Source organism: Megalobrama amblycephala, linkage group LG7 (genome assembly GCF_018812025.1).
Source record: "Megalobrama amblycephala isolate DHTTF-2021 linkage group LG7, ASM1881202v1, whole genome shotgun sequence".
NCBI lineage: Eukaryota > Metazoa > Chordata > Actinopteri > Cypriniformes > Xenocyprididae > Megalobrama > Megalobrama amblycephala.
In genome coordinates this window covers 47,907,543-47,925,584 of record NC_063050.1, presented here as the reverse complement: position 1 = coordinate 47,925,584, position 18,042 = coordinate 47,907,543, and the positions used below count along the sequence as shown (strand labels likewise).

The 18,042-nt window shown below is 35.8% G+C and overlaps 1 protein-coding gene across 14 annotated transcripts in view; it reads left to right on the top strand.

Moving 5' to 3' along the window:
- Positions 1-18,042, top strand: part of dmd (dystrophin) — a 129,335-nt gene that overhangs the window by 79,880 nt on the left and 31,413 nt on the right. For 13 of the 14 annotated variants that reach the window (XR_007185920.1, XM_048197886.1, XM_048197889.1 and 10 more), the window contains 7 exons: positions 691-808; positions 895-1,163; positions 1,342-1,488; positions 2,855-2,933; positions 3,161-3,221; positions 15,732-15,793; positions 17,744-17,818. Coding sequence is in view for 13 of the 14 variants with exons in the window: in XM_048197886.1 (XP_048053843.1) it covers positions 691-808; positions 895-1,163; positions 1,342-1,488; positions 2,855-2,933; positions 3,161-3,221; positions 15,732-15,793; positions 17,744-17,818 (811 nt within the window). In the remaining variant the exon portion in view is untranslated. Of the gene's footprint in view, positions 1-690; positions 809-894; positions 1,164-1,341; positions 1,489-2,854; positions 2,934-3,160; positions 3,222-7,813; positions 8,697-15,731; positions 15,794-17,743; positions 17,819-18,042 lie in introns of those variants that run through there. The other variant, XM_048197898.1, reaches the window with a different exon arrangement.

Here is an 18,042-nt window from a genome sequence, read left to right as displayed (position 1 = left end):
GTGTCAAAGTAATGTTCATATTGCAGAAATGCACAGTTCTAAGGTAATACAAATCACGCTGTTAGCTAACGTCATGTATTCATTTAAGCAAAAACAATAAGCATGTTAAAGCAAACATTACATGCAACATGATAGTGGTTATAATATATGGAAACATTTTTTTTTTTTTTTTTACTGAAATTGATTTTAGTTTTAGGCATGAGGTGTCTGTTATATTAGTACCTGGTTTTCAGAAGTAATTATGCAATCCATGTAATAATGTAAAAGCAGACACAAAATTAGTGCTGATCACAGTTTGTATGTGCCCTGAAAATGGCTGAAAGACCAATATACAACTTTCAGACCAGGATCACTAGAAAATATACACAAACAATGTAACAGCACTGTGTTAATTGCATCAGGGTGCACTGATATTTGTGAATCCAGTGCATTCTATAATGAGCCTTATTTGCATAGGAAGGAGGCATGTTTGCCCAGGAAAGAATGACAATGGCTTAATTTAAATATGCATGAGGAAGCACTATACCAGAAAAAATAGCACCTGGTTAAGTTTGACTGCAGGGGGGTGTACAGTATGGATGTAAAATGCAGGTTTCACAGGGTTTTGGCATATGTGCTAAAGTTGCACAAATGTTCACCCCTCATTGTGACATTTAGTACTGTTGGTAGCAAGTCCTTGTGCTTTCATAGGTCTTCAGAAGAGAGTTGGGTGCCAAAGAACCTGTAATCAATGGAACACTTGACAATGCTAAAACCTTCCTGGCTGAGATGCCTCGTGAGGGTCTGAAACAGAGGCCTGGACAAAAGGGTATGAAGTCTTCTGCATTTACACATATGCCCAGTACAATAACTTAAAGATGCTATAACCCGTATTTCACTTTGTTTGCTGCCCAGATGTAAGTCCTGAGGAGAGGGTTCAAAATGTGGGCCGCATATTGCGTAAAGAAGTGGAGGATGTAATGGTGCGATGGAAGAATCTGGGTACAGCTTCTGTTGACTGGCAGCAACAGCTGGAATTGTCCATGGAGAGGCTGTTGGAGCTGCAGGACGCACAGGATCAGCTGGACTTCAAGCTACGGCAGGCTGAGACCGTGAAGAATTCTTGGAAGCCTGTTGGGGAGCTGCTTGTAGATGATTTGCAAAATCACATAGACAGAGTAAAGGTTGGTATCATTTTATCCCTTATAAAAAAGCTTTTTATATATGGACGTACAATGGCAATACCATGGTATTCTCTGAAGCAACTTGGAGTAGCGTGTTTATACCATGGTATATGTGATTATTATTTTTAATCCTTAAGCCTTTTGGCCAAAGATTTTAAGGTTTTATGTATTTTTCCAGGCGTTCCAGGAAGAGATAGCTCCCATTCAGGATAATGTAAATCAGGTCAACCAACTGGCCTCCACATTTAGACCACCTGACATTCAGCTTTCTCCAGATAATCTGAGCAGAATTGATGACCTCAACATGAGATGGAGGCTTCTGCAGGTATCCATTAATTTTTTATTTTTTTTTGAAGTCAACTTTTTTGCAACTTTAACTTCCATAAGTATATATATTTTCAAGCGAAAGGCTATGTTTAACAAGAAATGCAGGACTTGATTTGATCTGTTGGGATTTGATTGGCCATTCTATACCAGAATGGAGTGAGTACACCAAAACAATGCCTAAATAGCTATTTGGCTGTAGGTTAACCTTAGCCTACATGGCCTTAAAGGGATAGTTCACCCAAAAATGAAAATTCTGTCATCAGTTTACCCTCAAGTTGTTCCAAGCCCATAAGACTTTTGTTAATCTTCAGAACACAAATGAAGATATTTTTGATGAAATCTGAGAGATTTCTGGCCCTCCAACAGCCTACGCAACTAATAAACTTTATAAACTTTTTGACACTTCAAAAAGTTTATAAAGAGATCGTAAACTAATCCATATAAATTGAGCAGTTTAGTCAAAATTTTATGAATAGACATGATCATTTTATTTGATGAACAGATTTAATTTAGGCAATTCAGAACATTTTGGACTGAACCACTCAGTTCATATAGATTAGTTCTACAATCTCTTTATGAACTTTTTGAAGCGTCAAAGTTGTAGTTTCGTAGCTGTCTATGGAGAGACAGAAAGCTCTCTGATTTCATCAAAAAGATCATTTGTGTTTTGAAGATGAATGAAAGTCTTGGGTTTGGAACGACATGAGGGTGAATAATTGACAACAATTTTTATTTTTGGGTGAACTAACCCTTAATGACATCAGCAAAAAGAAAAGTCATTTCAGTTATTTTAATTTAAAAAGATTACAAAGACAAACTAGTTTTCATTTGAAATAACATGCACTAATGAATCGTTCAAAATGCAATTTCGAATGTCTACTAACAAAGTAGTTTTGATTTCATGTTAACTTTAATATAACATTCATTGTTTATAAATCAACTCAGGTCACAGATTTAGCTCCTGAAACAAAAAAGAGACACAAAAATTCAGTTCAATCTTTGAAAAGTTTTAGAAAAGTGCACATGTCAGCAATAGATGCAACAAGCAGATCACAGAAATGATCTGTCCTTCAGAGATTTGACAAAGGACATAGAAAGGCATTATTTAATAAAAAGAAGTAGGACAGAAACATAAAAACAATCATGATGAAACATTTTGCACATTTATTGAATAGGTTTCTTTGAAATTGTTTTATTAACCATTGCTGGCATGCATTTCCTCCTTTTCCAGTGTTGTTTTTAACTAAAACTTTCAAAATTTTATTTCTGTTAATTGAAAAGAAAAAAAAAAGCCATATATATATATATATATATATATATATTAGTAAATAATATAATAGTATTATAATTCTGTGTTTTTTTAGGTCTCCGTTGAGGAACATCTGACCCAGCTGACCACAGCCTACAGAGACTTGGGGCCCCAGTCTCAGAATTTCCTTCATGGTGAGTGTGTATTTGTGGTTCTGTTTAGCAATATTATGAGTTTTTTCATGACAGAACATTGTACTTATGTGAATCATAAACTAATCCTGTGCATTTTATGTCTTACTGAACTGTTAAGTCGTTTACCGTACATAAAATGTGTCTTGAACCAAATGATGAAATGAATAGTGAATAGAAAGGGCTTTGAAATCGAGGTAACATGAATGGGTTTTCTTTTCTGCACACAGCGTCTGTTGAAAGCCCTCTTGAACGCTCTATTTCGCCCAACAATGTCCCCTACTATATCAAGTAAGTCTTCCCAAACTCAACCCACATGTTGATGTCAGGCACATTCAAGGTCCACACTGAATTAACAAATTGAATTTCAACACTATGAAAGCTCCCAGACTAAGAAATATATCACAGCTGGTGGCAGTCTACCAAAGAAAAGCGATTTTCCATGACCTTTTTCCGAACAGAGATATCACCCTGGAAAATTTGTGCAGAATAATCTGAGATGATAAATTAGGCTCTGCCAATGCATGTAGCAGCATGCATCGCATAAACTGAGAACTTCTGCTCGCAGATGACTGAGTTTCAGAAATACTTTCCTTCATATTAAACCGGGATGTTTGCCCCTTTCCATTTACCTGTTCTATACATGCAAATAAAAATGTTGCATTCATGATGATAACCAATTATATATATTTATTGTCTTTTTAACAAGCGATACACAAATGTGTATAGTTACAAAACAGTACAATAGGCTAAACAATATAAGTGTAGAGTGAGTCATTCATCATTTTTCAAATTCCATTTTTTTTTTAATACTACTTTTTTTTATTCTTGCCATGTAGAAATGTTTTGTCAAAGCTTCTATATGGCAAGTATAATGAATTTCATGTCAAAACAATCTTATCAAAGGTCAGAAGTATACCCATGTTAAAATGCCAATGTATAACCATGTAAATTATATGAATAAAGGTTAGCTGATATTCAATAAAAATTCCTGTCCCCCTCTCTTCCACTTTGCTTCCTGACTACTCTATACCATCCTATAGCAATAAAGGCAAAATAAAAGTAAAATAAAATTGAATTTTGATTACACAATGGTACATAATGGAAAAAAATACATAAACCATTTGAAAAAAGCAGAAAAAAAACCCAATGACTTTGGACACCAAATGTACCCTCAATTATAGAATCACCCGTATGCATTGGCTTATTATAATAGTCATTCCAGTATAGTTGTTTCATCGCTTGTGTGGTGAGGAAAAATCGATACCATCCTGAGAAAAGTGCAGAATTGTCAGTTTGTGTGGTTAACTGGCGTCTCTGTTCAAATTAATTAATTGAGTCAAAGTTATGACATGCTTTGTCTACTATAGATCAATCTTATTTATTTTTCAACAACCTAGTTGAAACCCTCCAGCCTGTAATGCATGTTATTACTTATTCAGTTGGGATAAGGTAATTAATTTATTTTCTGAAATATGTAGCTACACAAGCTTCATTTACAGTCATGGCAGCATTTATGCTCATGGCAGTGCATGAATCTGACTTCAAGTAGGAGAGAACTGACTCTTAATGATGCTGTCATAGATTATGAATGTCATTAATGCTGGTCAAGTGGAGCAGTACTTTCAGTCAGATGACATTAGAATTTGTTATTTCCAGCTGATTGCATATGATAAGCTGCAGGACAATAAAGTGTATCACTTTATAATAACTTTAGTTAATAAGTCATCAACAAACATTAATGCTTAACAGATCAGTAGTTCATTTACTGTATGAAATATACTTTGTTTCCAAGTCTCATGACATTTATATATGTCCACCAGTGATCTAAATGTTTGTTAGTGTCAGTAATGAAAGTTATCATAAAAGTTTTACCCAATGAAATATTTTACCCATAAACTTTTTATAGGCTTTTTACTCATAAACTTCATAATTCAATACCATATTACATTAAGCAAACTAAGCAAATTATTGCATAATATGTCGATCACAATTTATTTTGTATTTATGCAAAATGTAAGCCTCGTAAAATGAGATTCCTGCACTGTGGAACCAGCTTTTGTCAGAATAAATAACCCATCTAGCCCTCCCTAACAAGATAGTAAATACTGATCATTTTCACACTATGTGGCTGTGTCTCAAAACCTTGTAAGCTGCCTAGCAAGATATCTATCTATCTATCTATTTATTTATTTATTTATTTATTTATTTATTGCATCAGACACATTTGAATTATGTTGAATTCAAAAAAATTTTTTGTGCATCACACATTGGATTCGAGCATTTTGACCATCATAGGCAAACCTTTTTCTGTCTTTTATTTGAGCATTTCTTACTAGTGATATATATATATATATATATATATATATATATATATATATATATATATATATATATATATATATATATATATATATATATATATATATATATATATTATATTTATATTTATATATATATATATATATATATATATATATATATATATATATTTTTTTTTTTTTTTTTCATACTGTAGATGCGTTCAAACATTTGATTTGAGAATGTTGTTAGAATTGATGTTAGAATGTTCGCATTTTCAGCATAAATGTCGAGTTTAACAGGCATCATTGGCAAATTCATACGTTTATTATTCACCCTTATGTCGTTCCAAACCCATAAGACCTTCGTTCATCTAAGATACTTTTGATGAAATCCGAGGTTTTTTTTTTTTATCTCCCATAGAAAGCAACGAAATTACCACATTCAAGGTCCAGAAAAGTAATAAATACATTGTTAAAATAGTTAACGTGACTACAGTGTAACGTTAATGTTAAATGTACTAACTTTAATGTTATGAAGCGACGAGGATACATTTTTTGCGCAAAAACAAAACAAAAATAACGACTTTATTTAACAATTTACTCTCTACCCTATCATTCTACGGCTACGCTGTTTACATCGAAGACACATTGCAGAGCTTCCGTGATCTATGTCAGAACCATGGGTGTTTCCTCCGAGGAGGCAAGGGAGGCAGTCCCTCCTCAAAACATAGGATTAGAAAATAATCCATATTACAAACATAAAACAACGCAAATATTACAAAATATGATATTAGAAAGTGTAAACGTCAATCGTTTTTCTAATGCCGAGTTCAGACTGCACGATTTTCAAAGTAGTCGGGTCACTGTTCTTTTCACACTGCATGACTATCTTGGCCAGCATTCAGTCGCTGCTATGTTCATACTGCACGATGGATCGGCGACAGAAGGTTTCACACTGCATGACTTTACAATAGGAAGAATCGCCGACAACTCTGTCTGGCACGCAAACTGTTTCACAACCAAACACACGCGAGACATGACAAGGAAACAACGCGCGCAAGACCAGATTTCTCACGTGAGACTGGCCCTGTGTCTCAATCAGCTCCCTAGCTCCCTAGGTTGTGAATCAGTATATAATGAAAGCGAATGTGGCTGATACCCTGATCAGTGCCCTGACTGCTGAACTAGGGAGCTGATTGAGACACACGGTGGGATTATTATTAAAAATAGTAGCCCGCAAGAAGCTTGAAATACGAATTGCCTGTGCGCTGATTTGCAGCGAAAACAACAACAAGAAAAGAGGAATATGGAGAAGGAAATGTTTGGGGAGACGAGAAGAACAAGGATTGTGTGTTCTGCAACGACAGTTGGAGCAAAATACATAACTTTTCAATGTGCTGCTGTTGATGGTCAAGCAAATGTTTGTGCTTTGCTTCTGTATGATAAAATTGTAATGTTTATCTGAAACGAAGCCATGCTTGCTGGTATTGTGGTCTATAACTCCTCCCCGAACTCTCCGCTGCTCTGTATCTTGCTTTCTCATTGGCTGTCGGTCATCGCCGATGTAGTTTTCAGTCAGAACACTTTTCACACAGCAGGATTTTGAGGGTGCTTTCACACCTGCCTCATTTAGTTCGGTTGAATCGTACCAGAGTTCGTTTCCCCCTTTGGTGCGGTTCGTTTGGGCAGGTGTGAAAGCAGCAATCGCACTCGGGTGCGCACCAAAAGCGGACCAAACAAGAGGTGGTCTCGGTACGCTTTCAAACGAACTCTGGAGCGGTTCGCTTGAGATGTGAAAGCAATCCGACCCAGTTAACGGACCAACGAACCAAATTATGTCATAATTCATAACGGGAAATTTGATATAAAAAGCGGTAGTGTCTGATTCTGTGAGTGAGCACATTATAGCTGAAAACCAACGAGCGCCTCTGTTGTGTATTTGCACTTCTCCGTGCGAGAATGCTGTCCCGACAAAGCCTTTCCCCGCTCTGCTTCATTATAAAATGTATATGGTCTCTCTCGACACACTGACAACAGTTCGCCTACTACTAGACAGCGCTGGGAAACCAGAGACGGACCGAGAGAGAAAGAGAGAGAGCGCGTTTGAATTTGCCGCAGCATTAATATATGTAGTATAATTTAAAAGCGGGAAAGACGGCTACATTTATAAAGTGTTTGCGTGTGTCTCGACAGTTACAAATAAAGCCACAATAAACTCATGGAGCGAACTTGTCAATCATTATTTTGATGGATGACGCAGAGAAAATTCTGACCAATAAGAGGACAGTTTTACTCGCATGTGACTTGCCTTAACGCATTTTGGTACGCTTTGAAATGTTGCTATGTGAAAGCGAACCGAACCAAGAAAAAAAAGCAACATTGTAACAAATTTAGTCCCTTTTTCGGAACAAAACAAGCGATCCATAGGTGTGAAAACAATCGCCGACAGGTCCAGATATTTAGCATGCCAAATATCTCACGGGTGTCGGCGACTCGTCGGCGATTCTCTCAGATCACGTCTTTGCTCATTCACACTGCGTGATTGTCACTCGCGTGAACGAGCACCGATTTGCCTGTGATTTCGGGCATTTGTCGGCGATTTCTCAAAACCTGTCGGCGAGCCAAAATCGGGGCTAAAATCGTGCAGTCTGAACTCGGCTTAAAGGAACACAGTCCAACAGTGCCTCCTCTCAGCTCAGAAAATGAAAGTCACGTAAGGCACTGGAGAGGTCGAGAACAGTTTGACGATTCACACACGCGTCGCTTTCGAACGTGGAATCGACTTTAGAACATTTCATTCTAGCATTTTTGGAATCAAATGTTGGATTCATACTTTTTTCCCCCATCACACATTTAAAGCAAGCATGTTGACTGACCATCATAGGTGAAATGTTTTTTCTCTTTTGATTTAAGCATTTTTTCCCGTATTATTATATGATTGGCGATAAATTCAGATCAACGGTTTGAGCTTTTTGTTACGGAAACGTTCGCACGTTAACAACTTGTCGAATCACACAGGCACTTTCGAATGTAGAACCGATTGTTTAAGCATAAGAGACACTTTAGAACATCTCATTAAAGTATTTAGGATTTTTTTTTTTTTTTTTTGCTGCGTTCGGACATTTTAACGATTTCCATAAAATACTCGATTCGAACGCAAGCAATGTTCTAAAATGCTGTCTAGGTAGGTTGTATGCTGGGTTTTGAGGCACAGCCTGTAAGTGAGCGAGTGAGAGAGAGAAAGGAGTTGTGGAGGGGGAAGGGAGCAGGAGGAAAAGCTCCGCCTCGTCTGAGCCGCTCTGGCTGAGGGAGATCGCAGGGAAGTCGGATGCTTTTTCCCCTGTAGAGAGGGAACACCGCGGAGGTGATTCGCCCCAAACAACATTGAACCATCGGGATTTTAAAAATTAACACGTTGGATTCGGCGACTACTAAGAGGCGAGATGAGGGAGAACTTGAGAAAGTAAGTGTAATGCAAACACGAATAAATGTCGGCTTGTGCGAGTAGAGGACGCCGAAGGAGTTTTGCATTCGCCCATCTGCCGTATAGCCGCTGCTTCTTTTCCTTGCTCGTTTTCCTTACAGCCTAGCAGGTGCTTGTTCGGTTTTTACAGGGAGCCTATGCAGCCGGAGATGTCCACGTCTTAGCGACGTGCCAGTTCAGCGCTTGATTTGTTTATTTTTCTAATGCCAAACACGTCGATAGTTCCTGATGCATCTGATGTGCCCTTCTTGCAGCATGCAGACTGATAAAACCTAACGTGGCGTTCGTATTGTCATTTATGTTTTGGAGGTGTATTTGATAGAAATGCTTATGTAGATAACGAGGCTTGGCCTTAAGGATCCTCCATATTCTTGCGCTTCCCATAAGTTAACATTATTCCACACAGAAGATCACTGTTTTGGTTTTAACCACATACTTACGGCTGCGTTTGCGTTCAGCCATAACCAAGATCCACAATTAGAGGTGTCTGCGTGAAGCATGTTTGTGTGGGTACACTGAGCTGTTAGATGCATACATGCATGTAGGTGGGCATTCCTTTTTCTTGTCCAAACCCACATTACTGCTGTACTTCCGCTCATGCAGTGCCTTGAGATGTGCAGGTATGGAGATCTCGGTGGGAAATTTACCATCAGGCCATTGGCATGCTCTACTGAGACTACCTGAATCTAGAGGGCGCTGCCAGATACTGACTGTGTCTGAAAGCCTGTAGTGAGCTACCTGTGATGCCCTGAAATTCTGTGTATGTTAGGGGTTTTCATACTTTTTGATATCAAAGACCACACCTTCTTAAAAAAAAAAAGCAAAAAAAAATTTGTTTATATATATATATATATATATATATATATATATATATATATATATATATATATGTATATGTATATATATGTATGTATATGTATGTATATGTATATATGTATGTACATGTATATATGTATGTATATATATATATATATGTATATGTATATATATGTATATATGTATAAGTGTGTGTGTGTGTGTGTGTGTGTGTGTGTATGTATGTGTATATATATATACACACGTTTCTTATTGTAATTAAATAGTTGGCTTTTGTTGACTCGTACTAAATTGTTTTTTTTTTTCTTTGTATTAATATATACTTATATTATTAATAGTTTAATTCAGAATTAATAATACTTTTAGTGCTCTTATTCAGAGGAAATGCTTTTAAATTGAACTAAAGTGACCATAAAGATTTTTCCATTGTTAAATGCAGTTCTTTTCCACAATAAAACCTCTTCCAGGTTAGCTGATTAACATCCCTAACAAAAATTACTCTGACGGTCCCATGGTAAATGGCATTGTTATTACCATGGTGCTTTTTTCTTAGTATGGTTCCACCTCATAATGTTTGCATTTCAGAGACACTGATGTTTTAAAACTGTTTTTAAAGTTCTTTCATACTTTCATTTTGACCCCTCTGACTTTTTCAGATTTTTTTTTCTTCTGGGAAAAAATGCATGAAAGTTTACTTTCATCTAATTTTTGTTGATGGTTGAAACCCTGGTCTGTGTTTTCCCCTACTAAAACACTGTAGGGTCTAGGTATAATTTATAGTTTTGAAGTTTCTCTACCTTATTAGAATTCTGCAGAGCCACTTGGTTGGCTTAAGCCCAAAATCACAAAAACATCCTGGCCCATAGCAACACTTCAAAACAAGGCATCTCAGTAGTGTAAATTGCATTTCCACTAATGGATTCATTTAGAGCCCTTGTAACAAAACAGGCGCTGTTCTGAATGTAGAAATTTAGACTTACTTCTTTTAAGATTCAAATGAAGAAGACCCAGTACAACAACTTAAATGCTCACAGTCAAAACTACTCCCATGGTCACATGGTAGGCTCTAAACCAGTGGTTCTCAACCTTTTTTTCTAAGAGAGAACACTATTTTAACATTCGAAATCTTGAATTACCCCCAAACACACTAGCAGACACCCATTTTATTTACTGACAGGGATTACAAAATCAGCAGAAACACTAAAAAAAAAAATAACATTAACAATGACGGCCAGATTTTATATGAACAAGATCATTGGTTGGGTGACTTACAATATAATGTCATCTACTAACATGAACTACATGTTCAAATAAGATATTGACAAAAAGTTTTATAAAATGATAAACCTCACATTTCAGCCTTTAAACCATTTTTAAGAAACAGGATGAGTCAAAATGATAAATGATTATAGGTTTTTTTTTTTATCAGCTCCATGAATAATTCTGATGCCTTTATTATCCAAATTGTTTAGATTTTTAGAATGTACATTTGCTTAGTTTCCATCAACCAGTTAAAATTTACAACAGCGCATAAAGATTTAGGCTGCAGACAGCCTGAATGAAAATTGTAAATTGACTCCCTGGCAGTAGGTGGCGCTTATGGACCAGCAGAAATAGAGCGGTTTCCACGGTAATGGCTGTACCCAAAGCAGCATTGTGCGTGTTAACACTAGGCATTACACGGAGGAACGTGCCATCGAAACTTTTCTTAAGGCAGCCAGTTCCCTTTAGAGATACATTCATATAATTAATTCATACTTTATTTCATTTCCCTCAGCACTTGGTTGTAAAGGTTTTAAAACCTCTTGATTATTTCCGGCATGTTTTCACATAAAACAAAACCTACGCTACATGCTGTGCCTGCATGAGACTGTTGCTAACTTTGCTTAATGCTAGACAGTATTTACAGTGAGTTTTTCAAAATGATTATTTAACTAACTGTAATACTACTCGTAACCCTGAAACTAGAGTGAGTTAGGCAACTCCTCCTTTAGCTACTCCCGGTTTGAGAAACACTTATCTAAACAATGCACTATTTATTCATGTAAAATATCAGATAAATTGATTATGAGTTGCAAGATGAGTTTTTGGCAGAGAAAAGCCTTTTGGCGGATTAAGCCCAGCTAGAGTTTTTAAATGTTTTCAGTCACTGCCAAATCCACATGCAACTGGAACACTATTAACTGGCATAAGTTAGAGTGTAGTGAGTTTAATTCTACTGTAATTCAACCATAGATCTCAACATGCCCACAATTCTCTGTGTAACTTGTTTAGTTTTGACACATAGACAGTTTTAGGAACTTCTGGCATAATGGTGACAATTTAAATAAATCCTATGGGTTAAATTGCTGGGAAAACACGAAAAGTCTGGTAACAAAATCTGGTAAAAGCCCCTTATATCTTGTTCATTTTTCAGCCAAAAATGAAAAATCTGTCAAATTCTTACCCTTATGTTGTTCCAAACCTGTAGGATGTTTTTCTTCCAACATAAAAAGGTATATTTTTGGTGAACATTCTGGTCATTATTTTCTATATAATGAAAATGAAAGACAAATGGGACGCCAAAATGACTAAAAAAAAAAATTATGTTTATTTATGTGTGCGCCACTGTGCGGGTGTTTATATTAGGGCTGTCAAAAATAACGCATGAATCTTCTGCAATTAAAGTCACCATGAAATCAGAATTGACTTTTTTTGGTGATGGTAAGGCACATTAGTCACGTACACAACATATGGTAGGCTAAATGATAGTTCTTAAGTGGTCAAACATGTAGAGTATACATTTAAACCATTAAAAATATGTAGCAAAAGAAGTTACCTTTGTTGAATTAATTTATTTCTAGAATAATTGGTGGGGGCCTGTATCTATCTATCTGTATTTTTGGAACTAATGGTCACTTTTTGATTTGTTAAACACAATCCAGAATGTGCTAACACACTACTTCATCATTGAGAAAAACAACGAATGAATAAAAATATATAATCATAACCTGACCAAAAAATAAATAAATTAAATTAAATCTAGGTGACTATATAATTCAGCAGTAAAAAGTATGCTAGCCTAAAGAAAAAAAACTTTGCACAGTAATTTTATGAAATCTAAATATGTTAATAAAAAGTTTAAAATTACTATTTGTATTCTTATGAAATGAAAAAGCTACATACTACATGCATATGTATTTATAATAATCCAAGATCAAAAGATGTTTATTTTAAATGTACTGTGCAGCTTTTAATGGGGCAACAAGATATGATAGACACGACAGAACAAAATAGGCTATTAATATTCTTTCAGTGTGCAAAACCATGATAATATGAAATGCTTCAAAACAGCAGCACAAACCGCTTATGCGCATCCCAGGTGCAGAATGATGTGCTTAAAGCAATATGGAGTCACCGTTGAGCTGTGCATTGAAAAGTTCACGGCACAAAGAGAATCCCTGTGTATATCTGCATCTAACAGTTTATTGATCATTTGTTTCTTCTCACTTTTAAATTCCAGTTATTGTGCGTGTGACGCCAATTCATAGTCCTTGTGTTGTTCGATCTAACAGACACCCTGTAGCCAGTATGATGACATCGTTTAGAAACAGCAATAAACTCCAGCAAGATAATGACATTTTATGCCAATCCACAGCCCTTTATCTACATATCAAGTATTATAATGGGAATATATCATATTGGAGAGTTTTACCGTGCTGACTATCATTACCGAACACGACGCGCTGTTTGAGTGCTGAACAGAGAATGATTGACAGCTGCTGAGGGAAGACGAGTTTCTGTGAACTTAAATTTAACAATGTACATATTCTTCTGTCCCTCACATGAAGCTATGGAATGGTTTAAGATTGCTTTGAATGTAGTACACAAAAACTTAATTGGTGCTAGTCTATTTCTTTTGCTCTATGACTCCCATTTTTGCCATATTAAAGCGCAATTATCAAATGGTTATTTAAATATCACAACAGGCCTTTTTGAGACTGTGGCGGATCGCCACGGTCTAGTTAATGTATGGGAAACACTGAGATAAATAAATATATATATATATATATATATATATATATATATATATATATATATATATATATATATATATATATATATATATATATAGTGCTCAGCGTAAATGATTACACCCCCTTTGTAAAGTAACGAAAACAACTTCTAAAATGTTGACAAGACTTTTATATAACACCTGTTTAACTTATAACATGAAAGTAAGGTTAATATAACTTGGAGAACAAAATTTTCAGTTTTACTCAAATTAGGGTGATGCAAAAATGAGTACACCCCACTGAAAGTCTCTGGAGCAAAGCTAAATTTTAGACTACAGATGACTAATTTAACAAGAATTCAACCACAGGTGTGTCGAATTATTCATTACACAGGTGTCCAGCAGACAGTTGACTATAAAAGGGTGTTAAAGCCCCTTCCCATTTCATGCCGTCAGCAATGGCACCACATGGAAGAGAAATGTCACAAGACCTGAGAAAGAAAATAATTTCTTTACACCAGAAAGGTGAAGGCTACAAGAAGATCAGCAAAGCTTTACTTATCAGTCAGATTACTGTAGAAAAACTGGTACAAAAATTAAAAAAAGATGGAACTGCAACCATCTCACAGAGACGTCCAGGTCGTCCACGGAAGTTAACACCTCGACAGGAGCGTCTTCTGATGAGAAAGGGTTGAAGGAAATCGGCATGCAAGTTCACTGCAGTTATCTAAAGAAGTAGAAAGCCAAAACAGTGTGACTGTTTCCCATGACACAATACGGCGTACACTGCAGAGGAATGGCATGTATGGGTGCCGTCCACGAAAGAAGGCTCTCCTAAAGCCCAGGCACAAAAAAGCCCACCTAGAGTTTGCCAGGGCCCATGCTGACAAAGATGAAGACTACTGGGACTCTGTATGGCGTCGCAAAGGTGAGGAATACAAAGAAAAATGTATGGTGCCTACAGTAAAACATGGTGGTGCCAGTGTCATTATGTGGGGCTGCATGAGTGCTGCTGGTGTCGGGAGCTGCATTTCATTGATGGCATCATGAATTCACAGATGTACTGCTCTATACTGAAAGAGAAGATGCTACCATCACTCCGTGCCCATGATCCTAAACACACATCTAAGGCCACTGTTGGATTTCTGAAGAAGAACAGGGTGAAAGTGATTCAGTGGCTCCTGATCTGAACCCAATCGAACACCTACGGGGAATTCTGAAGAGACAAGTTGAGCATCACTCTCCATCCAGCATCCAGTCTCTAAAAGAGGTCATTCTTGAAGAATGGAAAAAGATAGATGTTGCAAAATGTTGCCAACTTGTTCATTCCATGCCTAGAAAACTTGGTGCTGTCATTAAAAATCATGGAGGCCATACAAAGTACTAGATGTAGTAGTTTTTGTTGTGGGGTGTACTCATTTTTGCATCACCCTAATTTGAGTAAAACTGAAATTTTTTTTATGTAAGTTATATTATTAACCTTACTTTCATGTTATAAGTTAAACAGATGTTATATTAAACTTAGTCTTGTCAACATTTTGGAAATTGTTTTTGTGTTCATTGAGAGATTGTTTAAAATGTTACTTTTCAAAGGGGGTGTACTCATTTACACTGAGCACTGTATGTGTGTAATATATATATAGTATAGACCACTTTTGTGCTTTTATGATATGTTTATGCAGCTTTTTTAGAGCCTAACAACCGCATTTATTATTTATTTCCGTTATACTCAAAATAATGGCCAGGCCTGGACATCCTTGTAAAATGTACATTCTTTATTCCACAAAATAGTCACACAGGTTTGGAACAATAAGGATATCATAGACAGCACTTCTGACAAATAGGTACTGTAGTATGTTATTGGTGTGGTAGTTCTGCTTTAATGGATGTGTTAAATGTGCGGGGTATCTTTTGAATATGGCCTTTATTTGAAGAACATAATTTAGCTATTCTTGAGTTTGAGGACTAAAAAGATTTATTGTTGAATGTAAAAAGACTCAAGGCCTGTCAACCACACTTTATCATTGTGATAATCTGTTTAGATGGAGGATGACATTGTCTTGAGCACTAAATATGAGTCATAAACACATTTATGGATGTTGTATAGCCTTTAGAGACTTTTGTTGGCTTTTGGTATTTATTATAAAACATGTTTTTCAGAGAGAGGTACTGTTTATTGTAATTAATTTTGTCTTTTCTTTCAGTCACCAGACCCAAACAACATGTTGGGACCACCCAAAGATGGCAGAACTGTACCAGTCATTAGGTAGGCCTGATTCAGATCTGATGTGCATGAGTAGAGTAGAGCTGGATTATGTATTGAATATTAATAGCATGCTCATGATCATCTTACTGGTGACTTACCAAAGATGGTGCTAAAAATGTTAATGGAGGTCTTTAATGTGGCATTTTACTGTATATTAAAATATTTTAGTGAAAAAATGTGTGTGTGTCTGTGTCTGTGTGTGTGTGTGTGTGTGTGTGTGTGTGTGTGTGTGTGTGTGTGTGTGTGTGTGTGTGTGTGTGTGTGTGTGTGTCTGTCTGTGTGTGTGTGTGTCTGTCTGTCTGTGTCTGTCTGTCTGTGTGTGTGTGTGTCTGTCTGTGTCTGTGTCTGTGTCTGTGTGTGTGTGTGTGTCTGTCTGTGTGTGTGTGTGTGTGTGTGTGTGTGTGTGTGTGTCTGTGTGTCTGTGTGTCTGTGTATGAGGAGTTTGGTTCCAAAACGCAATAACTCCATTTTGATTAATTTGAGTAAAAAGGTGTTTTCTTTACCAAGAAAGTGGCAAGATGAAAACCACTATTTTCTGTTTCAAACTTTCACATAGCATCTTTTGGTTATAAAAACATTAAAAATTAAAATCTACATTTTGATTTTAAAAAGTTTATTATAAAAACGTATTATTTTTTTCCCAAAATGCAATGAATCCATGACACTTTTTTTATTTTCAAAATGCAATTAATCCATCTATATAAAAGTTATTTTTCTAATTGAAAATACACAACAAAGTAAGTTGATTCACATATATGACAGAGTCTAAACTTTGCCAATATTTATCTTATATACACGCATTTTTACTAAAAATACTTTCAGCCGTCGCTCCCAAAATGAATTAAACGGGTCATCTTGTTAATGTTATAAATTTTGTCGTTACCGATTAAAGAGTATCTGGAGCCACCGCACAGTTAAATAAACACATTTGCCGAGTACACTGGTATTAAAACGGCTTTTTAAAAAAGTCTTCAATGTTTACAGTCTGTGGAATGGTGCGCTGTGATTGGTTGAGCGGATATATCGCGTTCTGCAGAAAAAGACTGGCGTTTGTCGCGTTTTGGAAAGAAAGTGAGAAAACATGACAGAATAACACGACAGATATCGCATTTTGCACAAAATTAATAAATGACTTTTCAATACCGACCAGATACAATAATGATTTTGGCGGAAACTCAGTTTTTTTGAAAACGCCGTTTATCACGTTTTGGAACCGAACTCTTCATATATATATATATATATATATATATATATATATATATATATATATATATATATATATACATGAAGACTGGAGTAATGATGCTGAAAATTCAGCTTTTTCATCACAGGAATAAATTACATTTTAAAATATGTAAAAAAACAAAACAAAAAAAAACAGGTATTTTACATTCTAACAGAATTTCACAGTTCTTAATGTATTTTTGATCCAAATAATGTAGCTTTGGTAAGCATAAGAGACTTCCAAAAACTAAAATTTTAAAATCTTACCAATCCCAAACTTTTGAACAGTTTTAATGTTACACCTGGCAACAGTGTCTGTGAAGTAATGATTTATGTAATCAGACTTTTATACAAAAATATATTGTTATATAAATATACATAGATAAATTGTCGAAAAGCTGAAACCTTTTTTTAGCCATATAGCCCAACCCTGCTATGGAGTAGTTACATCCCTCACATTTGCAGTAATCAGCCTTATAGTGTAATTGCCCTTAAGTAAAATGTCAGATTGTTAGATAAAACATTTTTGATCAATGGATTAAAAATAGAGAAACTAATTGGATGATACTAGCTTGATGTTTCTGCTGCCTATTTTTCAGATCCCAACAAATAAGATCAAAATTAGAAATTGTCAGAGGCAGAGATGAGAGGTTTTACTGTGACAGTAATGAAATGTTACATGAACAGTTTGCTAAAATGAATGTCACATTTTCTCTTGCTAAACAGCGGATCTCAACAACGTACGGTTCTCTGCATACAGGACAGCAATGAAGCTCAGACGAATGCAGAAAGCTCTCTGCTGTGAGTCCACACAATTTACTCTTTGCAATCACACAGCACTTTTTCAGCTATTCATTCTACTCATGACAATAAGCTAAAATCTCAAACCAAGTCTCAGAGAAAATTTTGTGAAGAGGAAAGAGATAGAATTTGCTTTTTTATCTGTCGGATTTCATTGTAAGATGTAAATAATACAGAAAATTTAAAAAATAATAAAAAGATTACAAGTTTCCCACAAATGTTAT